General features: G+C 41.5%; 2 protein-coding genes across 3 annotated transcripts; both read right to left on the reverse strand.

Moving 5' to 3' along the window:
- Positions 1–242: 242 nt before the first annotated feature.
- Positions 243–14,673, reverse strand: LOC311025993 (uncharacterized protein). Of its 2 annotated transcripts, XM_084029255.1 has the most exons (31): positions 14,481–14,673; positions 13,428–13,501; positions 12,775–12,825; positions 11,919–11,992; positions 11,269–11,813; positions 10,441–11,127; positions 10,099–10,135; positions 9,638–9,675; positions 9,429–9,559; positions 9,267–9,345; positions 9,104–9,162; positions 8,601–8,642; positions 8,454–8,521; positions 7,259–7,293; positions 7,117–7,150; positions 6,877–6,911; positions 6,647–6,774; positions 6,439–6,559; positions 6,202–6,305; positions 5,881–6,082; positions 5,412–5,568; positions 4,850–5,014; positions 4,581–4,703; positions 4,381–4,426; positions 4,196–4,299; positions 3,983–4,107; positions 3,485–3,856; positions 3,118–3,401; positions 2,796–2,897; positions 2,439–2,591; positions 243–2,019 (listed from the first exon to the last, which is right to left on the reverse strand). In XM_084029255.1, exons 1-31 carry the CDS (start codon positions 14,570–14,572, stop codon positions 1,916–1,918), a joined length of 4,371 nt encoding a protein of 1,456 aa, XP_083885381.1. In that variant the 5' UTR covers positions 14,573–14,673; the 3' UTR covers positions 243–1,915. The 2 variants fall into 2 exon arrangements, with proteins under 2 accessions (XP_083885381.1, XP_083885380.1); XM_084029254.1 differs by having other exon boundaries at positions 10,441–11,813.
- Positions 14,674–18,342: 3,669 nt separating this feature from the next.
- LOC311025682 (gamma-aminobutyric acid receptor subunit rho-3-like) lies at positions 18,343–22,820 on the reverse strand (the record flags this gene model as incomplete). The annotated part of the gene is made up of 6 exons (XM_084028752.1): positions 18,343–19,000; positions 19,324–19,476; positions 20,327–20,461; positions 21,079–21,161; positions 22,426–22,649; positions 22,746–22,820. Coding segments are annotated over 6 exons (897 nt in total), but the record flags the coding sequence as incomplete, so codon positions are not given.
- Between the last annotated feature and the right edge of the window lie 1,501 nt (positions 22,821–24,321).

Here is a 24,321-nt window from a genome sequence, read left to right on the forward strand (position 1 = left end):
GTCCCACATGAGATATGTTCTGTGACCTCTACAAATAAAAGTGTTTTTTGGGGGGAAATCACTTGATTTTGTTTTTTTCTTTAAAAGAAATGGAATTGATGATGAATAATAATCAATGATTGTTTTAGAAAGCATGACAATATAATTATGGAGGCAAAAGCAGTGTTGCATAATTGGAGCCTGTGAAATAATGAAAAGGGGAGGTTGGAATTCAACATGTTTGTGTGCGAAACAAGACCACATATTCTGTATATGTGGTCTTGTTTCGCAAGTCAAGAGGTTGAATCAAGAGGAGAGAAACGATGGCAGGAACCGTCAGATGAAGCTAAAGTGTGAGGATGATATAAAGAGGTCGCTTTCATTGCAGGAGTCATAGATGCCACAATGGATCAAAAATAATTTGACTCATTTGAACGTTAACGAGTTAACGTGGGAGGAGGCGAGGAATGAGCTCAGTGCTCAGACAAACAGACACATCATGGATTGGTTAGCATAATTATAGTTGTAGTTGCAGTGGAATGCAAAAAGGCTAAAGGTAAACGGAGAAGAAGTTACAAAAAAAAAAAGATAATTTAATGTTTTAAAGTTGTTTGTGTGCAAGAAACATGGTTGAAAGCAAATCTGGATTTTATAATCCTTAATTGTTCTGTTGACTGGCTGGATGGAGGGTGTGCAACATTTATCAGGGAGAATGAGACATTTTCAGGAAGGAGAAACTGGAATATGGAATCATGAATCACTATAATCCATATGGAAAAGTAGATTCAGGGACTGACTGGGATTTTTTTTGCATAGCAAGTGGGAGGAACAAAGGCAGATGCAAATGGAATATAATAATACAGTATTGGAGGACAGTAATCTGCCTTAATGATGGGAGAGGAACAGTTAAGCACAGGATTTGACACTGGTATCAACAGACGTGGGAGGGATATGTGAGTGGGAATTATGGGAAGATTCAACAGCTGGTACTGATCATTACTCAATATTTAGTCAAATCCATAAAAGAAGGGAAGTAATGTGGGTATTGAGCAAAACAAAATGGCATCGGTTTGAGTATTTGCTAGAGATGGAAAGTAAGGAGATGAATGAATGAAAGCAGCCCTGTGATGGATCGAGGCGTGCGATAGAGCCATCAAAGAAAGGAATAGAGCTTTAATTGTATTTAAGAGAACTCATGATTTCCTCATGAAAGGCTTATTGAATACAGAAGGGCATGGCTGCAAGTAAGGAAGGTTGTGAGGATGGCAAAGAAAATAAAGCAGAGGGTCTGTCACAAATTAGGCAGATCATCTGTGTTTTTGTCTGCTCCACTGATTTGTTTTAAAAGGGCCTCTTATTTGTGTCGGAGCCCATCAAAAAGGCACTGAAGTACAGCGTGGTGACAAATTGGACTGGCTTCCCTGTTGTTAAGAGTGACTGCTGTATTTCACTTATGCTACATCCATAAGGAGGCACTATAGTTGCAGCAGAGACTGAGCCTGCAGAGTGCGCCCTCTGCTGGTCACCTTTTCCTTGCAGCTCTAGAGAATCCTCTCCAGTCCACCAAACCAGCTCCCCGTACCGCTTTTCACAATTCCCTCACTTTTCAGCTGGCATCAAAATTAATGTGAACATAATTCCTTTTATTTGACGACGAAAAAGGAAGTAATTCACAGTAAAAAAAACTGGTATGAATCTGTTTGCTTGTGCTGATATGGACTTGGTGTTGGGTCAGCATCAGGATGTAACGTACCAGTGGAACATGACTCCTTATAGCGATGACATCATACAAAGGAATAACGGTATGAACATAGAAAAGTGTGTAAAAAAATTGCATTGCCAATTATAACTCATGCAATACATGAATGACTCTCTATTTACATTATATACAAGTATTTCAAAATAAGAGCCAATAAACTGTCCACTGGCTTTCGGATCAGGGCGCTGGTTGGGTTCCGTACTGCCTGTTGACCTCGTTGAGAACCACGTCCGTACCGGGCTCTTCATCGGCTGTGATCGCTCTGTCATCAAGTGGGCTACCTGTAACACAGCACTGCTGCATTATTCCTATTCTTTTTTTCTCTTCCTTGAAGCACAGCAGTGTGAGAGTGTGTATGAGAATGTGGTGCGCTGCGGGCCACTGTCAGCACAAAAAATGCTTAAAACATACATTTTACTTCAATTCTTGAATATATTTTGAGCCCCAATGTTAATAATACCTACATGTAATTATATATACAAATGTTATATTATTATTGTTGCACACTGACAATTGGCAATTTGAATAAAGTAAAAAACAAAGTCAGAGCTGCACCAGTAGATCTGCTTTGGACATAGTTGAGCAGGTTGAGTAAATCCTGCTACGACCTATAACTCTGAGTGAGTGTGAATCGTTAATAATGTTACTGTTATAAGTGACCAAACATCTCAAAATCAGGCGTCACGATGCCATCACTCACCGATGCCATTAATCTGCTCTGACGAGTCGCTGACGAGGAAAGAGGAGGAGTTGGAGGAGTTATTGGACTGGTAGGACTTTGACGAATGAAGAGAAGTGAGTCTGGTCATCGATAACTTCTTCATAGTCTTCTGTGTTGCGGTGCGGCTCCATTCTGTGAGAAGACATTCCACGAGACAAAAAGACGAGTTGTATCGTTGATAATTATTTACCATCATCATGCATCTGATGCGCTTGAATATAGAGGTCCATATTCAGAGGAACCAGATAGCATACGGAGGAGTGAAATAAAGTGAAATAGTTACGTTCTCTAGCCAAACTAGTAGAGCTGTGAAAAAGTAAAGTGAACGTCTCTAACCCGAGTTCTCTGCTAGTCTCATTCTGCCGCAGCACAGGTAGGTCCTCCACTGCTTCCGCACGTTTTCCTTCACCGCACAGTAGAACACAAATATAAAGAAACCTGCAACAACAGAAACAGCATTTATACGTACAATACATGCATACACAGCTGAGCTTGTTGTATTCAATCATTTTACAGTTTTGACTTGCAGGACTTGCAGTTTTTCAAGATGACTTTCTTTAGATGTAAATTGATTTCCATGGTTTGCATTTTTGGTCTATTTTTCCTTTCATTTTGTGTAAAAGGTGAGCGCTACAAGACATAAAATGAGTCAACTAACCTTGAAAGGAGTTAAAGATGGCAAAGAGGTACATGAACGGCAGGTTAAGGGGGCCCCAGGCGAAAAAGGCAAAGCCCCAAGTCAGACCCAGGAGGATCATTATCCCCGACACACTGCGCACGTCCTGCATTGTGGTGCGGTGCTGCGCGTTGTGGGGGTTCTGCCTCTTTATGCGACACAGCTGGACCAGCACCACAGCAAACATGGCGAGGTTGAAGACGAAAACGAGGCAGAAATAGGCCACCACTGCTACATAGAAAGCAATGTCGTTTTTCAGCCAGCAGCTGTGGGAGACAATTCAAAGGTTTTTCTCTGGATATTTTGAATTTGGGCAGAATCATGAAACAGTGTCAGTCAGAAGACTCACAACTCATCACTGGTGCCATCGGCAAACTTTCCATAGGAGACGAGACCGTAGTTGTCCTCGTCGATCGCGATGACGATAATGACCACGATCATCGGGACGCCCCAGCCGACCAGCGAGAACTTCAGCATGTAGTGTGATATGTGGCTATTGAAGACCTTCACCAGGGCCAGATACATGTGGACGGCCTCCAGTCCCATCCAGGTGAAGGTGACCAGTAGAAAGTAATGAAGGAACCAGGCGGTGGAGATGCAGAGGCCCACGGCGTCTGGGTAGAGCGCCAGCCACGCATCCACCAGGAAGACCAAGTTCAGCAGCAGCAGAGCCAGGCACAGCTGGATGAGGATTTTGGATGGAATGTCCTTCCGCAACTTCCTGTGGTGTGCAAATGGTTTGGACAGCACAAAGCATTTCAGTGGAGTCCTCTGGATAAACAAGCCGACTGTGAAAAAAGATCAGCCTCTTTTTTAGCATTGCAAGACAGATGTTAATAATTCTCACCCAAAGGCCAAGTAGGTGAGGAGAGTGATAGAGAGGAAGATGGCAGATATTCCACAGCCAATATACGTGATAAAAGTCAGGATGGTGGCCTGAACACGACTGGTGAGATGGTCTCTGGAGAGGTCCTGTGAGAAAAAGAAGAAACGTTGCAGCAGAATGGACATGTGTTTACTGATATTTCTGCATCATTTTTCTAAATGATCATCTACTCACCAACAGGATGGCAAAGCTGGTTAAATGGTTGCAAGCACAAACGGTTTCATTGTCTGTGCTGTTTCGTACAGAACAGCCTCTTGCATTCCAACCACCTGATTTGTCTGGTGGTAGAAAATATGATGAATCATATTTGATCATAGCTTATTCACTTAATTCTGATTAGACATTGTTGGACAACTTACTATTATATGTAAAATCCCAGAAAACACACGTAGCCACAAAATTTGCCTGTAGTTTGGTAAAAGACACAAGTGCATGTATGAGTTAACAATCTCGTTTTTATCTGTAGAGAGTGACTCAGTGTGAGTGTTGGTTGTGTAACTTGGTCTAATTGAGTGTATCTAATAATGTGATAAAAAACAGTTGTTTCAAACTGACGTACAGGGACGGGCTCCATGTTCCTCAGGTGAATTACAACATCGTCCTGCAGTGCTGTGATAGACAGGTTGGCCACACTCGCTCCCAGGATCCCACTGTTGAGTCTGCGCTCGCCCAAAGATCTGTCCTGTGATTTAGAGGCAACACGAGCTCTCAATTTGTCAAGACACTGTTATAATATGTCATTTGAAATGGGGTCCCTCTGTTGCCTTTATAACATTAAATCAGGGATATAAAATCAAAAACACAGAAAGGTTTGTTGACTGTATAGACCTGGTACACCGTGCTCTCCTGGTAGAAATTAAACTGGACTCTGGAGGCCAGCTGCTGTTGCTCGCCGGTCAGGTCCTGTGTGAGAGAGGGAGGCAGCCTGATGGAGCCCTGAGGGATGGAGGAGTTAGCTCTCGCACTCCTTCTGAGCCTGGGAGCCCCACGGACCTGCAACACATGGGACGTCATAGAATTTTAATACCAAGTTTTTTTGGGCAATGTGTGGCAAAAAACATCTGCTACACAAGCCTGTATTCATATTTTGGTTTTATGTGGGAAATGTTGCTTTGCTGGAAGTGATAAACACTCATAGGCATCTGAAACCACTGACTTAATGGTATTCAACAATGTGCTGTATTTCCCCTCTGAAACACAGTGACGTATTAGGTAACTGGAAATACTGAAGTAAAGTTACTTGTGTGTATAATTTGACCTCAACCTCTAAAACTCTGAGAGACCAACACCTGCTGTAAAATAACCAGAATCCTAAAAGCATTGCAAATGTTGTGTTTGTCCTGTACAACACTCCATACAGACATAATAAAGTGGACCATTCATGCCATACCTGAACATCATCGGGGTCTGAGATGGAGAAAAACGTTTCCTCAAAGTTGCTGCCATCTGCTGGTTTCACCGACAGAGCCACAGCCGGCGACAAGAGGGTCTCAGCCGTTCCATCGAGAACCAGCTTCAACCCAACTGTGTCAACAATACCTATAATCCTGATGGAAAAAATTGTTTTTGTGCAAAAGATGAATCAATAGATGAGTAGTTTTAATATAGAGCTAATAGAGTTGCACCAGCGGTTGGAAGCAATTTGGTGAACAAAAGTAATATTATATAAATAATTACATGTGATTTTGTGATAATTACATTCCAAGTATGGTTTGGTCTATTTGTCATGATCACTTAATTTATTAAAGTAGGTTATTAGTGCAACAGTACATTATCACTCATGTATAATAACAGTATAGTTATATTTCACTTTCTTTAACAGTACACAATAGAGAATGTGAAATAAATGAATCTGTAACCTGTTGGAGGAGTCAGAGAGCACCTCAGGAGAGGCCCCCAGCAGATTGCTGACAATGTGGACGGAGGTGTTCCCCAGGGCCAGGCTGACGGTGGGGCCCGACAAAAGCCTCTCCAGCTGAGACACCAGCTGAGCCACCTGGCTGGAGTTCAGCTTGGACACGTCTCTGGTCAGCTCAAGCAGAGCGTTGGCTTGGCTGTCGGCTGTAGAAAACAAAGCGTAAAGGGTACACTATAATGATGCAACAGACCTGTGCACAGCGCTGAGGTGACAGCATAACCTGACGCTGTGACATTGGCAGCAGCGGTGGTGGCGTTCGGACCTGTGGCGTTCGGCGGTGCGGTTGTCACATTGGGGCTGGGTGTGGTGACCGGCTGATGAACACACTGCTCATCCAGCTCCAGAAGCAAGTTTGTTCCATTATGGCTGTAAAGGGATTAAAAAATTAAGATTTGGGGTGAAAGTATTTGTAGAAATGTCCCATCAGGTGCTACTACAATCTAAAAAAAACACCCCTGAAAGACATTGATTAACTTTTAGTTACGAAGATCATACGAACCAGGTGAGGGTGTAAGAATCTTCTACTGCTATACAAAAGATGGCAGGATTCAGATCCATGGACCACCACGCAAACTTGGATTGTAGCGGATTGTCGGCGACTAGTGAATTTCCACAAATTGCTGTGTGACATACAAGACAAAACACACGTTATTCTCTCCATTTTATGAACTGATGTTGAATTGAGCGGTTTCCCTTGAAATACACACCTGCTCGTTTCACTTGACCGTTGTAACTGATGTCTTCCTCAGACTGAAACAAGCTCGTCACAGCTGCCGACAGGTTACAGATAGGAACCTCATGGCCAAAACCTAAAATCACTCTGCAGATTTGAAGACTAAAAAGTAAAAAAAAAAATCAGAAATGCACAGATTTCAGTCATTGTTCAAATGTAGGAGAGCATTAAAATGTTCCTTCAGAGATATTGGATTTGACTCACTTTGTTGCTGTGCTGCCACATTTCACATTGGCATCCTGAGAAGATGTGAGTCAAACTCAGTCAGAGATTATGTTTAAGTAACATTTAAAACTAAATTGTATATACCTGTATTCAAAATGTACTTTTCCTCAGTGAAATGCATAACTCAGATATGACTGGCTTGCTCATTGTGAAAACATAATTTAATTAATAAAATGAAATATTAAAAGGCAGTATGTTTGGGCTTTGATGGTGGATTACCGTGTATGCAAATGCAGACAACGGGCATGGATCACTGCAAAGGAACATTATACATATGTGGTGATTTATATTTGAATGTTACTAAAGGGTATTAATTCATGAATAAATGTGATGTAATACAGGCTGAAATGGAAAAACTCACTCTGGAGTACAGTTTGGTTGTTTGAGTTTAGAAATCTGTAAAGATGAAAGACAGTTTGATGATGCTACAATGATTTATTTTGCAAAAGGGAACCATAAAGGACCATACCAGTGTTACTACATGTCATTGTCCATCTACAACCTTGACCACCTAGCTTAAATAAAAGCTACTGTATTTACCAAAATTGCACGATTTTTGAGATGGTTTGTTTGTTTACGTTTTGTCCATATTCAATAGACGTTTCAGAATTTACCTGAAAATGTTTGTCAAGGTTAATTACAACTCACATGTTGTTGAAATCCTCCTTCTAGCTCAAATTCCAGTCTAACAACATTCAGCCCAACGGCTGTCTTGGCTCTGTGGTGATTGACAGCTCAGAGGGCGGAACCAAAGATGAAGGAAGGTCAATGATTGGCCCTAAAGGTTGGCCCTGTGTGAATTTCAGGCTCGTACGGCGCAACAGTAAAGGAATAATGTTCAACTTCTCCCCGGTCGTATTCCTCAGATTCATACTGGGACATGTTGGGAAGTTGTTCTCTGACCAGTATCTCCGTCTCCACATTAAATTGCGGATCATAAAGCAACATTTAGCGGGATCTCATACAGGCTTGTTTATCTCACCGCTTCCTGGTTAGAAAATCCAATCAGATTCAGCCAGAGAACTTTTGGCCAATGGGATGCAGCAAAAGGCAACATGTGTTCCTTGCTACAGAGAGAGTGTGCTTGTTGTTGAGGTCGGCGTATGCCGAAATGAGACTCTCTCAAACTTGATATTACCGGTTAGCTCCACCCGGGCCACTTACGTAAACCGGAAGCAGCCAGATATTAACAACAAGTGCACCTAGAACCTGCTTCTAGCTTCGGACACGTGCAGACGTGATTTGATATCAATGCGCGAATTGTAATGACTTTTATTAGAGTAATACAGTAATCTTTTATACAATAAACAACGCGGTGATTTCCACAAGGTTGAATGACATAAACCCAGCAACTTAACAGCCCGGTAGAGTGTTTTTACACACCGTTTCAACATGAATGGCAGTGAACGGCGGGTAAAACAGGTAGGCTGGGCTACTTAATGTGTTGAAGACGGGGGGTTCTGCTAATGGACAGTCATAATTAGACTGGTATGGTCCTTTATATATAATATTAAAACAGATGCTTACACACGTTTATATATTTAATGTTAACTCACCACGGACGAGACATATGTTGAGCCCAGAATGGAAGATTGTAGTGAAATTTGAAACGTGTAGTATGCATCTGAAAACAAAGAAACAATCTTAACTTATGTCTCATCAGATAAAAATCTGGTGGGTTTGTTAAATGAAAACACACTCACCACTTCTATTGCAGTAAGCAGAGCAGCCGCAGGAGTTGTTCCCTTGAAACAAAGTCAAAAATGCAATATGTTGGTTCACTTCATAATAAAAATGTTTGTGTGAACAGACTGTATCATTGTTTTTAAATGTAAAAAGGGTAAGATGCGGTCTTATGGAAGGACATGTGCAGAAATATTAGGCTGCTTGGCCTCGTAGTTTTCTATCACTGCACTTAGTGGTTCTGGTAGGTGAATGTGTTCCTCTTGTTTCTAGTCTCCTTGCTAAGCTAGGCTAATATTTACCATGAGGATGTCAGAGTCGTACCAAATATCTCATCAGTCTCTCAGCAAGAAAGTGCATTCTCCCAAAACATTGAACTACTCCTGTTAAAACTTTGAAACACTCCCTCACATGTAATCATGTATACTCTGACACTGTGGGTTAATGTGTAGATCAGTGATGAGAGGTTGAATACATAGTTGTGAGGTTTGAAGCTGTTTGAGGGAAAATGTTCAGAGCTCACCTGCACCACACTGAGAAGGGTTGCGTTCAGGAACCACATATGCAGCCCCGGACACTGTACTGTTGAAAGATGGCCACAAAAATGTTTGCACAGTAGTAGCCTACCCAATACAAATGGAAATACTTTGCAAATGGGATAAAGAAATAATCCCAAAACATCTTACCATGAAGCACCAGCTGGACCAGTATACACGCAGCTGCTTTTCTCTTGTATGTTGCTACTGCACGCGTCCTGTAGCGCATCTGTCCAATAACACAGAGGGTTCATTGTGTTATGGGACATTATTAGAAAGGAAACTGCATTTCAGATTATGTGCAACACTCACTTGTCCTATCTGCTGTTTTTCCCACCACGTGGATGTCGGGGGAGGTTTTACTGGCTGCACAGAGCGTGCGGAGGATGCAACACGAAGGGACCCTGCGCTTCAGCTGCAGCGTCACAGAACAGTTGGTGCTTCTGAAGAATGAGGTGAACAACAAATAGATTCATCACACTCGTTTTAGACGTCTGAATATAGTTTGTTCATTGACTTACCTTATTGCGGTCTTGGTGTTGCATGAAACCTCAATTCCCTGTTAAAACATAAAACATTCTTGATCGTTCTCACTCCACTGCGTCAAATAACTTGGTCAGTGCGCCAAAGCTTCAAACTACATGACGCGACTTTTCAAAATAAACTCTACCGGAAGTTAGGTTCAGGCTACAACACCACTGAGTGAGTTTGAGGAACAGGGTGTGGTTGACATTGAATTCACTGACTAACGATGCACAGGAAGTTAGATTCAGGCTACAAAACAACTCAGTAAGGTTCAGGCCTCGCATGTCAAGAACAAATGAGTCACGTTACTAACTAGATGTGACACTAACCGCAAAAACACATGCTAAATGAGCGTCGGAATCAGATGCCAAGGAACAAGCTGCGTTATTTGGCGCCTTGGCAGTGAGTTGTCTATTCACACACTGTAACAGACAGATGCATTTAAACGTTGACTTACTTGAAGTAGGCTAGTTGAATCGACTTTACTGATCACGCTGAAAAATAAATTGAGAGAAGATTGGTTTACATTTTAAAAAAAAAAGAAAAAATCTATGTAATATTTGATAGAAGAGATATCACAGTCTTCCTCTTACAAATAAAAAATGTCAATGAAAATCATAAATATAACAAATCACATAAAGGGGAGTTGCTCCTTCAGTACTATGGACTGACAGTATAGGAACCAATTGAGTAGTTTTGTCTTTTTTACACTTTTTGAGATACCTATCGCGGTCTTTAATATAAAAATGTCAGGACCTTCACCTTTTCATTGATTTGATCAGAAAAGGTTCAGTGATACCTTGTTTCTGTTGCACGTTCCCTAATTTCACGAGCTATGCGATCCCTGTTTGACCTGCGTGGTCTTCTTCCTGGCGGACTGGGCCTTCCTTGAAGGCCAGGTGGAACCCTTCTGGTTGTTGTTGCCGGTCTAGTTGTAGTGCTGCTCATGGTTGTTGCTGCTGCAGGTGTAGTTGTGGTTGTTGTTGCCGGTCTAGTTGTAGTGCTGCTCATGGTTGTTGCTGCTGCAGGTGTAGTTGTGGTTGTTGTTGCCGGTCTAGTTGTAGTGCTGCTCATGGTTGTTGCTGCTGCAGGTGTAGTTGTGGTTGTTGTTGCCGGTCTAGTTGTAGTGCTGCTCATGGTTGTTGCTGCTGCAGGTGTAGTTGTGGTTGTTGTTACCAGTCTAGTTGTAGTGCTGCTCATGGTTGTTGCTGCTGCAGGTGTAGTTGTGGTTGTTGTTGCTGCTGCAGATGTAGTTGTGGTTATTGTTGCTGCTACAGGTGTAGTTGTGGTTGTTGTTGCTGGCCTAGTTGTAGTGCTGCTCATGGTTGTTGCTGCTGCAGGTGTAGTTGTGGTTGTTGTTGCTGCTGCAGGTGTAGTTGTGGTTGTTGTTGCTGGTCTAGTTGTAGTGCTGCTCATTGTTGTTGTTGCTGCTGCAGGTGTAGTTGTGGTTGTTGTTGCAGGTGTAGTTGTAATGGTGCTCATGGTTGTTGTTGCAGGTGTTGTTGTGGTGGTGTTTGCAGTTGTTGTTGCAGGTGTAGTTGTGGTGTTATTTGCAGTTATTATTGCAGTTGTAATTGTGGTGGTGTTTGCAGTTATGGTTGCAGGTGTAGTTGTGGTGTTAATTGCAGTTGTTGTTGCAGGTGTAGTTGTGGTGGTGTTTGTAGTTGTTGTCGCAGGTGTAGTTGTGGTGTTAATTGCAGTTGTTGCAGATGTAGTTGTGGTGGTGTTTGTAATTGTTGTCGCAGGTGTAGTTGTGGTGTTAATTGCAGTTATTATTGCAGGTGTAATTGTGGTGGTGTTTGCAGTTGTTGTTGCAGGTGTAGTTGTGGTGTTAATTGCAGTTGTTGTTGCAGGTGTAGTTGTGGTGTTAATTGCAGATGTTCCAGATGTAGTTGTGGTGGTGTTTGTAATTGTTGTCGCAGGTGTAGTTGTGGTGTTAATTGCAGTTGTTGTTGCAGGTGTAGTTGTGGTGGTGTTTGTAGTTGTTGCAGGTGTAGTTGTGTTATTGCTCTGTAACATTGTGGTTGCCGTAGCTGTCGTGGTGTTATAGCTCTGTAATGTTGTCGTCATGGGTGTCGTCCCATTTGAAGTGCTGGCAGATGTAGTTTGTGGAGGTGTGGGAGTTGTTGAAGACACACAGTTCTGAAGATTGTTTTGGAACACCTGGCTAAGCTGAGAAAATGAACACAATACTCATTATAATTAATCACAGGATATGAACATCGCATCTACAATAATTTAATAAGGAACTAGTCCATGACCAGTTTCCCTACATACCCAGGCGATGATTTCTGACTCATTCTTGGGCGTATTGGTATCCACAGTGACAACAACATAGTATGCTGTTAAAACTGAAAAACAGAATGTAGTTTAAAAATGGTAAATCAATGCAGTAGAGGCAGAAATATCATGAAATAGCCCGGATTATCCACATCCCAGACACTGTGCCAAATTTTCAACAAGCTGCGACCAACAACAGTCGTGTGAGGAATGTTTTCCTGGAGGCTGATATGACTGTGATTGGCATGATTCTAGTTATGCAAATAACTAAGTTCATAAACTCAGATAATTAATTATAATCTGAGTTCAATCTTTATTTACAATACTTCCATCTGAGGTAAATACTGTTTTACTCGGCTATGGTTAGTTACTTTACATGAGCGTAGATCAGAGTGTTTTATGGTGGCGTCTACGGACCCCCAGGGGTCACTATAATTCCATCCAAGTAACACAAAGACAGAATGTATGACTATTTTGGTTGGGTTTCATACACTTTCTGCAACCAAATATCTAAAAGCAAAAATCCGATGGGGGACCCTGGGACAAGATCTTATCAAATGGAGGTCCATGGTCTACTTTGTGTTAGTTTAGGGGTCCTTAATGTGAATATGTTCAGGAAACCACTGCAGTAGAAAAAAACTACACCACTGTCTTTAAGTACTTTAAACTCCGCCTTAATCAACAAACGCATTGAAAGGCTTTGTAAATGATGATGCTTTACAAAAATGAAAACGAGGAACTAATCCATCATCTGAATACTTCTGCTCCACTATTACACTATTACTGATTGCTCTGAAGTGTCGATATGGCAGCGTGTATCACAGCATGAATCTGTCAGCTTTTGCAAGTTTACCTGCATTTTTGGAAGGAATGGAAAGACGGGTCTCATCACAGGAAGCCTGGGCTGTTGGCAGGAAAGATAAAAAAATAAATTACAGAATGAATGGCCAAGAGGAAATTAAAATGTAATAACTTCGGTTTAATGGTGATTATTGTGACCTACAGTCATGCTTCTAGACACTGGACACCAATGATTGTAGAAGTTCTTCCACCCCACACTCTATCTTATCAAGGTATATCAATAAATGTGTAAAAATTGATAAACAACGCCAGAATATAACCATTTCTATGTCATCTTTTTGGATCTCCTTCTATTCTCTCGCACCTAATCATATGTTTGACAACATTTGTTCTCTATAATAGTTTGTTCCTCCACAAAGAAGTTACAGCATTGTAAAGTTGTTGTGCGATTAGGAAACAGGCAGCAATCAGACTAGAATAACAGGTTATGGGATAGATTGGAAGGGAAATTGAACACACGTATATGTACGTGTGTGTGGGTGTGTGCGTGTGTGTGTGTGTGATGACGATAGCTGAACCTCTGGCATGTCAAACAGTTTAAAAATAGAGGGGTAGACTTGTCAGTCCTGATAAGGGTAACATTGTAACAACAACGTGTAACAACACGCCGCCGCTCCATTGTCAACTTGAACCTGTCATAGTTACCTGCCAATAGGACGACCAGGGGAAGTATGTGAAACCAGTGTAGATGCTTGACTTGTGAGCACGGCTTCTTCACCCTGTAACAAAACAAAGACAATCATTTAAACAACTTTTTAACAAAGGTTTGTATGAAATGAAGAAACAGGCTTCATTGATTTGAGATCCAGCTCTTTTGAGACCTATCGGAGAACTGGAGGAGTTCAAAAGCGGTGAAAGAGTGAGTCATCCCATCACACCCATGACAATGAATGCTGGAAGCCCTTTCCTGTAATCATGTTCTCAGGGTTTTCTCTTTGGTTCTGATCATTCAGTCAATTAACCGTATCTTGCTATGTTCTGAAATGAACGATGCCAAATCAAACACTAAACACATTCCTGTTCAGAGCCACCTTTGAGTAAAATCATAAAGCACAACAAAACAAACACATTACCTTTATCGCCGCTTTAGGAAAGTGGAACAGTCATATATAGAGTACATATTACACTGTATAGACACATGTTGGTTTGCATGAACAATGGTGATTGTTTGCTCAGGCCAGAGGTTCTCATGGGCGTTTTTGAAGCTGTGCTGTTACCATGCAGTGAAATTACTCTGAAGTCTGGTACTTGCTCTTATTGCTAAGACATTTAAAGAGCCCAAAATAAAATAGGAAATAATGTAATGTATGTAAAATCTTTTACATAAACATCAGTATAAATATGGTATAGGTGTTGCTTGACTAGAGTAGATGGGAATAAAAATCACTGGAAAACAGCTAAACAGCTGACATTCCAGAACAAGATATAGCCACATAGTTTTGTGCGATATCCAAAAGTTAAAAATAAAAAGCATCTTTTACCACTACTGTGTTGCTGGAACCAATATTATCAGTAATGTTGGTTAATACTTGGCTTAAAGATTAGACAGTATTCACAAACACATGAATACATAACAAAATGAGATAACATTATAGGCTTAAAGGAATAAAGAAGGAATTGAAAAGCTTGGTAAATAATCCAGATGAGCTGTGAAAAATCACATAACCAGTAAAAGGAGACACACCACCACCACTTTACCTGACCAACGTCCCAAACATGTGCCGACATGAAGAACCATCAGGACTAATGTCGGTAGGCTCCATGATTGTGTCTTCATTGTCTTGGAACATAACTGTGGTTCAAATTCTAACCTCGAAAACAAAACAAAAATATCAGCTGTTCGTTTTCTTCTCTCAAGCCTCGCAAACTTGTTTCTGTTGTCGTCGGTGGACTGCCGTGTGAGTTCACTGGGACTTTCTCATGCCAGATCACAAGCCGACACATGTGGCACGCCCCTGAAACGTCAACCTGAACAGGTGGACGTTGCATAGATTCACTAAACCTCAGTGTTCACCTCCTGAACAGGACATTATTTCATTTGAGACCAATTCATCACCTATTCTATTCTCTTCTTTCATCACAAATGATTACGGTACCCAACTTATGTCCCTGTAGGTTTTTGGAGGGAAGAGATTTATTATGTTTCTATTTTTGTTTGGCTGCAGAGGTGCGCCTGAGGGTGTGTCCTTACCTGGAGAGTTCTCAGCCACTGACACGACTAGAGACTAGAAACAAGTGTTTCCAGGGAGCAGAGCTTGAGAGTGCTGCTGTTGAGGCATTTACTGTAGAAGTCACGCACTCTCATTATGTGTCGGCCATGTTATACACCTATCTTTCAGGATTTGGAATGGGAGGGGCTTGTCTGTCTCGCCCTGTGCACAAACAAACACACACACTTGTAATTGCCATTGTTGTTGGCTCTTCGTATTCATTTATATATAACCAGGCAAATACTGTTTTAATCCTGTTACACCCTGAAGAGTGCGCACACACTCACATGGGAGGGAGTGTAGATGTTCAGGGAGTGAACACTGAGATAATTTCTGAAAAGTCCCATCAAGAGACACTCAGATATTGATGATAAAGTGCAATGTCATGATGTCAATGACAGATAAAAGCGACACGTCCGGTCTGTTTTAGGCAGAATATTAAACGTATATGTATCCTAAATGAAATACAGCAGGAGTCACGCTGTCAGTGGGAGAGCTCATTAACTAAATAACAGTATGAATAAGGAGAGACTTACGGAGGTTGTAAAGAAAGGCATCCTGAATTAGATCCTTCCTATCCTGGTAATCCATAGATTTGTTATTTACACATTTTAAGCCCTTTTGATCTGTAAAGCAACAATAATGTATTAACATTAAAACATCAGTGGCAACACTTCAATTTCCTGTAAATTAGAGAATGTAATAAACAGAAGAATAATAGGTGTAGTTATCTATCTATACACTAGGGGGAGGCACGAGGACGAAGAAAACCACAAGCAAGGTTTTCATTCATTTCTTAAAGGCTTAGGAGGAGACAAAAGATCAACAGCCTTTAAGTGGCTTCCTCATTCAAATTGAGTCAATGCCATGTAATGTCTTCTGTTGATCATTGTGCACGATGCTTTGGTCACATACCTTAAAGTGATGCTGATACTTTGATACCCATCATATCACGTTGTGTGTGTGTCTCCCTGGATAATCACTGCCGTACTGCACAGCGCTCATCCAGCGGTAACCGCTGATAACTTCGCTCTCCGGTCCATGGCTGCGGAGCTGTGTTGTCATGGAAACAAAGTGCACACCCTCTGGTTTCCCCAGAGATTAAAATCGTCTGCACTGATTCCATTGTTAATGGTGTTAGCATTGTTAGCTGCTAGCTGCCGGCTCAGACATCTGCGGGTTCAGAGCTCTGTGCAGGCATTCCCATATTTGGGCCAATCCCGCGTTGCATTGGGTTGATTTGTGAGCAAAACCATAGAAATAGTCATTTTTTTCTAGATCTGGGGATTGATTGCAGGTATCGTTTGACTGGAGAAGTTAGTACTGGGTACTACTACTAACACCCAGCTCAATTCCCAATGCTTTCGGATTGAGCAAATTTTCTCCTTGAAAAACTCAAACTCAGTAATTCATGTCATGGCAGAATCCAGCGCTGAATTACCAAACTACAAACATGGTTGAGGCTGGGAAGCAGACCTGCTCACAGAAACGTATTTATGAGCACACGGTATCAGCAGTTGTTTCAGAGACTTCAATGGACTTCATACAGTCCTGACGCATGTCCATCTCCTTAGTAGTCCTGGTTTAATTATATAATATACATGAACGCACAGTGATATTAATCAATGTGTGCTGCCAAAGATAAATAGAAAGCTAAGTGACGTTAATAAAATAAATTGTTTAGCTTGACACATTTATTTTCCAAGACAACGTAATTATACAATTTTATGTTTTGAGTCTAAATCAGGAAATAAAATATATATGTTTAAATAAAACGTTTTCTCTTATAAAACAGGCATGTCAAAAACACTCAAACGTCCCGAAAAATAACAGGCATTTAATACAACAGCCAGTCTCGGATTTTCTCCAAGTAACTGAACTCTCCTTGAGATTAAGACACCATAAAAGATATCTACGACCTTCAGCAGACACTGAGCAAACTCGAGGTCATATCCGACAGCAGAACAGAGTATTAGCTTGTTGTAGCCTGTTGGTGAAACACTGAGCCTAATGGTGAAATAGATGATGATTGTTAAAATAATTTTTCCGTAAACGAATAAATTCACCCAAGGAGGAGATCGGTGACATGAGTAAAGTCGACGTCTGACTTTAATCTTGTAAAAGAGGAGCAGTTACAATGCAACAACGTGTGAGGATGCTACAGAGGAAGTGCTCAAATCACTGTTGTGACTTGAGTCTTCTGAGTGATAGTGCTTTTCCTTTTTTTTGTTAACTCAGGCGGCCTGGTGGATCAAAGTAGTTTACGTCGTTCCAAAGACGTGTTACTGGCCTCAAGACCCAGTACTTTGAGGTAGGGATCAAAGTAGGTATCGTCGTTCCAAAGACGTACCTTATACTGTTCTCAGACCCAGTACTTCGAGGTGCTTGTTTGACCTCAGGTTTTTTACTGACTTAGCAAGACTCCCTCCTAATCAAAACTACCCGATAGGAGAATCCCTCCTCTTGTAACTGGTCGACTGTTGTCAACACAGTTCTCTGTGTCTTGCTAAATGAGTAGAAAACCTTTTCATCCGATCTGGTAAAACCCTTCTCGGCAAGTTGAGAATCCTGGATTGCCTCGTTGCTTCTTGGGCCGTAGCCCCCGGACTTTAAACCGAGCAATCCTAGACAGCTTTGCGGCGCTTTTCGGGTCTCCCACCCCCTCAACGCTTTTCGGACCTAAGCCCCCGGACTTTAAACCCCGCGCTTTTCGGACCGTAGCCCCCGGACTTTAAACCTGGCCGTCTATTACTGGCACCAGGCGCAGTCTTTGAGATCCTAGATCTCGGTCGTTTTACCAAATGGTGAAAACTTTCTCACTCAGGAATTTTGTGTTTGCCCGATTTGTTTTTGATGCCTCAGATTCCTCCTTCGTTCGGACCCCGTCACTGCTCTCCTCTCCAGCCGGGCCCGCCTTGCAAAGTGTTCAGGTCCGGTAGTTGGAGAAAAGAAACAGATATTGGGCCCCACGTTGGGCGCCAAATGTTAAAAGAATTTTTCCGTAAACGAATAAATTCACCCAAGGAGGAGATCGGAGACATAAGTAAAGTCGACATCTGACTTTAATCTTGTACAAGAGGAGCATTTACAATGCAACAACGTGTGAGGATGCTACAGAGGAAGTGCTCAAATCACTGTTGTGACTTGAGTCTTTTAAAGGCACAGGAGATAATAAGTCATTGACAGTTAATCTTCATGCAGAACTAGACATCATGACTACCAGGCCTCTGATAACATTTAGGTCAGCCATGGGGATACTTAAGTAATAAACAGTTCAACACATAAAGCTGTAACCTGAACAAAGAAAACTTAAAGACATGAGGTTATACAAAATTCTTATAACAATGATTGTTCATTGTTTCTGCATAGTGAATGTACTATGCATACATACTCCAGTAAATGATGTTGAAGAGCAGGTAAGCCAGGGGAAATATGACTCTGGAGTAGGAGTCGATCATGTAGCTGTTGCTCATAATGAAGCTGAGGTGTTGCTTTAAAGGGTGCGTGCGGCGTAGCCTGATGCCCTCCGTGGGTCCGCAGACGGTAGAGTTACGAGTCTGGGTGTTCCTCTCTGTATTTGGGGTGCTGGAGACTTCTGTGAAGGAAGTCAGGTCGATGTCATTGTCATGGAAACAGCCATCGAACGCCATAGCCTGGGTGGCGTTGAAGGAGTTGGGGATCGGCAGCGACAGAGGACAGAACGTGAGAGTTAGGCTGTCCAGATGGTCGGAAATGATTTTCTGCAGGACAGACATGTCACTTGATGATTTAGGAGTATATTCTAGGCCACAAAAAAAAACTGAATGAAAATTACCTTTGCCCTCTTGAGCTTCTTCATCTCCTCCACCGTAGTGAAATAGTTGACGGCAGCGTACTCGATGGCAGACAGGAAGATAAACAGGAAGCTTGCCCACAAGTAGATGTCTACGGCTTTGACGTAAGACACCTGTGGCATAGAGGCTGAGACACCAGTGATGATGGTGGACATCGTCAGGACTGTGGTGATGCCTGGATACACAACAACGGAGTCTTAAAAATCCTCCCTGAACATTTACTATCCGTTGTTCGGATGGATTATATTATACTTGTAGTGTAGTGTTTACTATAATCCAATCAAATCTAATAGACATAATAAATTACACAAAAATAATACACATAATAAAATACCCAAAGGACCAAAAGGCTTTTAGGAATAGTAAACTTTCTTACTGAGAATTATGAGAATATTGAACAAAAGTATTCCTTTGATTAAAACAGAAAAAGTCGTTTTTTTTCTTTTTAAATAACTGTCAACATGTGTTTAAGGCCACAATGACGCATGGTCTCAGTACCCAGAGAAACTCGGGCAGGTACGGCCCTCCTGTCTATCCAGAAAGACACCCAAGACAGCATCACCATGAGCATGGTGGGTAAGTACGTCTGAAGCATGAAGAAGAAGATGTGCCTCCTGAGAATGAAGTTTATGTAGAGCCGATTGTAGCAGCCTGAAACAGAGAAACGGAGAAGGCAGAGAGGCGGGCGGGGAGGACGGGGGAGCGAGGCATCCAGTCAGAACAGTGAGCGGCAGCAGACAACAAGACCGTCACTCTGGAACATGTTGCAAACAAAACTAAACACCGGCACTGGATTGTGCAAGAATCTCAGAAAGTACAAGACAAGAGAGAGAACCTAGAACTCAGATGAGAAAGTGATTATTTTCTGGGGCAGATCTGTCTAGAGCTGAAATTATATAACAACCTCTTAAAGCGGAGATTATTTCACACTGAGAAAAAAATCCCCCCCTTTTTCTGTCTTTCTTTCTCAAGCTGAAATGTGACAGTGGAAGCAAGTGATCAGTCATACACATCGAAAATACTTATAATACTTATAATACAGCATGCCACATAAGCACATAATACTGTAAATTTAAAGCCCTAGGAGGATTAGTTACATATACGACATTTAATCTTTAAAACCAAGCATGAAAGGCTGAAGTTCTTTTGCTGTAATAATTTAATACCCTAACTAAATACAATTCAGTGACTTTTATAATCAGCCCACTCTGCAATTATAATGGAAAAGTGAAAACATTACAAAATTATATTTGAACAACAGATATTTTCCATGTAAAAATACCTAGTTTTTATTGTTATTATCACTAATTTAATTATGCTCGTGTATTTTTTTTATTTTTTGTTTGCTGCGGCTACCAGCAGGTGTGAAGATGAAGAATATATAATACTGTTCCCAGATGTTTGTGGCATACTGTGTTTTTAGGATAAATGAGGAGGTCTCTGGTTGTTTCCAAAGCAGGTACAACTCAGAGGGGCCCTCAAGGCTCTAAACCTCACATACCAGTACTGTAGAAGGAATCCTCGGAGGAAGGTTGGAAATCTTCAATAAAAAACTGAGAGGGCATGATCTCGTCAGTCCTTAATGAATCGTTCCCGTTCTTCCAGAAGAGCATTAGGTCGTCCACATTGTAAGCATCTTCAAGAGAGGAGAGGAGAGAAGGAAGGGTGACTCCTTCACATGTTGCCTCTCTAGAAGAGTCATGGAGGATTTTCTCAGAGGAGAGGAGAGAGCGCACAGAATTGGGACTCCTGACTCTCCTCTGAGATAAGGATCCATGCTTTATCTATGTAACAATTAAAGACAGCATATCTCCCACTCAGAAAGAGAAAAACAGAATGCCTAGTAAATCCTGCATCGGAGAAGCAGACATTTATTTTGGCCGCAGATCGACCTGTTTGAGGATTATGATTTATTTAGTCCGTGCAAAAAGATGGCAATGGTTACTGCGTGTTTATGGAGTTTGGTAATGCACCTAGAGCTTTCAGTGTGTCTTTACACTCCCATTAGTGGTCAAAAGTATCCAATAATGTGGATACTGTTGTATGTAATTCCGTACACTCAGCACTAGCTGCTGCTTTTCAATTACAAATCAGTGCATCAAAGGTTGTGTAACATGTTTACCAGCAAAACATATCTGACAAGCACATTAAGTTGATTTTGTGTGTGTATGTGTCAATGTAATGTGTCAAAATAAACATGAATCCTATGAAAAAGTGCAAAAAGAAATGCCCCAACTGTAGTTTTGTACTCACAGCTCGCGAGCTCCAGAGAACAATTGTGTGTGTCCAGAGGGAAACTACTGAAGTCCATTGAGCAAAGTGCAGTCACAGTGATCCTAAAACACAGCTTACAGTTAAAGAAACACCCACAGAAATCAAGCAATTCTGTCATGTATCAGGCAAGGAGGGAGGACCTAAATGCAGGGGCAGTGTGAAAAAAGTCTTTATTACGAAAACTCAAAAGGTGGCAAACGTACCAAAACAAAAGCTCCAGGAAAAACAGACTACTCAAAACCTAAACTAACACTACAAACAAAAACCCACTCCACATGGAGGAAAACAAGACTTCAAACATAAACTGGCGTAAAAACAACTTAACTTGGACTCTGGTGGCATGGAATGTGACGTGACGAAAGACGAATAACGAACTGGCACAAGACAAGGGGAGACGCAGACTTAAATACACAGAGGGATAACGAGCAACAGGTGGCAACAATCAGGGATCAGGGATGACATCAGACCAGGGAACACATGAGGAAGGGCAAGTGACCTGAAACGAGAAGGGAGTTATTTTCAAAATAAGACAGGAAATGACAAGACAAAAACCCAAGACGAGACATTACCTCACCAGCGTGACAAATTCAGCATCAGCAACTGTGTTCACAGAAAATGTTAGATTTGAATTAAGATGCATGCATTCATCTCTGTCAGCTGGCTAGTAAGATGTCAAAAAGGGTATAAAACAAAAGTACTGGACTGAATTTTAACAGTTCTCATGAATAATGTGGTTATTCACTTTGTCTTTGCCTTAGAGGCTCTGTGGCCACAGCAAGCTGTTAGGGATGACGCCATATTGTTGACATCTGTGTCTGAAATGGATATGATGCAGATAGTCTGAAAGCTTCTCATATTCCCTTTAGGCTCTGCTAAACCTCGGACTAATAGTCCAGTGAATTGTTTTATTTCTTGGTTGACATCCTTCTGAAAACATTTTCATAACATTGAAATCATGACTCATTTAATAAGATTAATATACACAAGTAGGGTTAAAGCCAGACTATGTGACTTCCTCTTAAATCTAACCTTAAAAACAAACAATATAAATATGCAGTTGATCCATATTCAATAAAATTCAATGGTAACTAAATGTTGGGCCACTTGCCAATGTATTCCTCCCACTCACTAATAGCGAAAAGCTCTGTAAATTCTGTATTTAAAACTGAAAAAAGTTTGTAAAAAAAGGCAAATTCAATGCAACATTGTCCTGCAGTTACCATTTGTGGCCACAGGCGACGCTGTTGCTGTACAGCAAAAGTTAGTCCTGCTTAAATCGTTTACTACTTTCTTTTAATTTAACCTAAAAGAAACAGTTTTTTTTACCTGACACTGTAGAGGATATTGCCATCAGGAAACACCCTCAGCATGATGTTCTCCATGGTTGTGTCATGGATAAAAGAACGCTTAGAGTGGACAAAGAACACGTCAGGAACCCAAATCTTTTTCACCAGGCGTGCATCGAAGGTACGACTCTTGTTGCTGCTGGAGTTGAAGGCCAGGCGATGGTCCTGCCAGTAATGCCTCAAATACAAGGTCATGGTGAAGTCCTGAAAAATACAACAAAAACAGCGCTGGTGCTCAAGCCCAGCAGAAGAAAAAGAGGACTCTGTATAATGATTGGCCTAACTCCTAGAGGCACATACCATGTTTACTTCAGATATGCTGTCGATGTTCTCCACCTGGACGTCGATGCCGACAGGAATAGCCGAACCTGCAAAAGTTGTAATGGATCAGCTTTTTAGCAACAGTAGACTCACATCCTCCGTGAATCCTCCTTCTCTGTGTTAATCCCACTGCTGAGCTATACGACATAAGCTACATCTTACAGACCACAGAGACAAAAGGTTGGATGATGGCGAAGCCCCCTGACATCATGTTGGCTCTTAAGCATGACTCAGCTCGGAGCTGCAGTCATATCATCTTTTAGTAGACCGTATAGCTTCGTCCCCTCATCAGTTACACATAACTGACAGATAACGGTTCATGCATAACACCTTAGATGAAGCAGTAATCCTCATCGTCATCGCTACAAGTCTGCTGCTGCTCACTTAGGAAGCACAGATACCATGCTAACAAATACTCAAAGGTTCATAGACATCTCAAACTTGTATCAGCTTTTCATTTTCTCGATGAGCTAAAAGTAACCAGAGAGTATTATTGTGGTAGTATAACTACAAAAATGTTATATTTTGAGAAGATGACCAATTGTACCGCTTTCAAAATGTGCGGCTACATCACTTTGAGAAAACAGTGGCCGGGTCAAACCAATGCAAAAGCCACAAGACGAGATGTTTGTGGTCAAAGAGGCCAGTCAGATATTGGATCGGGCAACAACAGGCTTCTCCCATCATGCCCTGGGACCATGTGTTACCAAGTCTGAAGCCGATCCCAGCATGCACATCTCAGAACAATATCAGTGGACATTTAAGTTCACATGACCCGGAGTCAACCCACACAAATACTGGGAGAAAATGACAGAAGGCACCAGAGCCATGAAATTCACTGCTTCTGTACGCGCTGGGCTGCCAGGCCACATTACAACACTGCAACAAAGAGATGCCAGCACTGCAGTCTGCATGGACCAACCCAAAGGTTTGCTCAAGAAACCTAAATGTCCCAATACTAAACACTGTGTGTTGTAATATTACATAAAAAAGTCCTATGTAGCGTATTGTTGGTCCTTATGTCATCGCAGAGTGACAGAATACTGTAAATGTGTACTAAAAAATCCCATTCTTTCTGTGCCATTATCTGATGAAGGTAAGCACTCAAAACCATCAGTCTATGATTACAGCAGAGTAGTAAAGTGAGAGGGATTATATCAGACTGCTGGGCTCCTGGAGGTTAAAGCCTGTTCATTTGTTTTGACAGTGTTAAGTCACTGTGGTTTTTGATGAAGAACACCTGCAGTGAAAGGACTAATGGGGGTATAAACAACCCCAACATTTGTTTAGCTTCAGCTGAAATCACATTAATGATCCAGTAACAGCTGATGGACAGACTCAAGCCGTTACTGTAATTGTTTTATTTGGAAGTAAATCAAATTACTGGAGTCAGCCCTTCAGCTCCAAAACATGGTATTTTACAGGTGGATTAAAAAAGGTACTGACAAAGCAAATTACTGAGAATATATTTATCTTGTGATGTGCATCTAGAACTAGAATTAGAGGAGCTCATACAGTTCATAACAATGCATATAATACAAAAAGAAAACTACTG

This window comes from Eutrigla gurnardus, assembly GCF_963514095.1.
Source record: "Eutrigla gurnardus genome assembly, chromosome: 15".
NCBI classification, from domain to species: domain Eukaryota; kingdom Metazoa; phylum Chordata; class Actinopteri; order Perciformes; family Triglidae; genus Eutrigla; species Eutrigla gurnardus.

What these genes read in the sequence shown, in the direction of transcription:
- LOC311025993 (XM_084029254.1), bottom strand. Translation starts at nt 14,572, where the DNA reads ATGTTCCAAGACAATGAAGACACAATCATGGAGCCTACCGACATTAGT. An exon ending in TGTCTGCATTTGCATACACG is followed by an intron (nt 6,912 to 7,116) that starts GTAATCCACCAT and finishes ACATCTTCTCAG; the next exon opens with GATGCCAATGTGAAATGTGG. An exon ending in CTGGGATTTTACATATAATA is followed by an intron (nt 4,300 to 4,380) that starts GTAAGTTGTCCA and finishes TTCTACCACCAG; the next exon opens with ACAAATCAGGTGGTTGGAAT.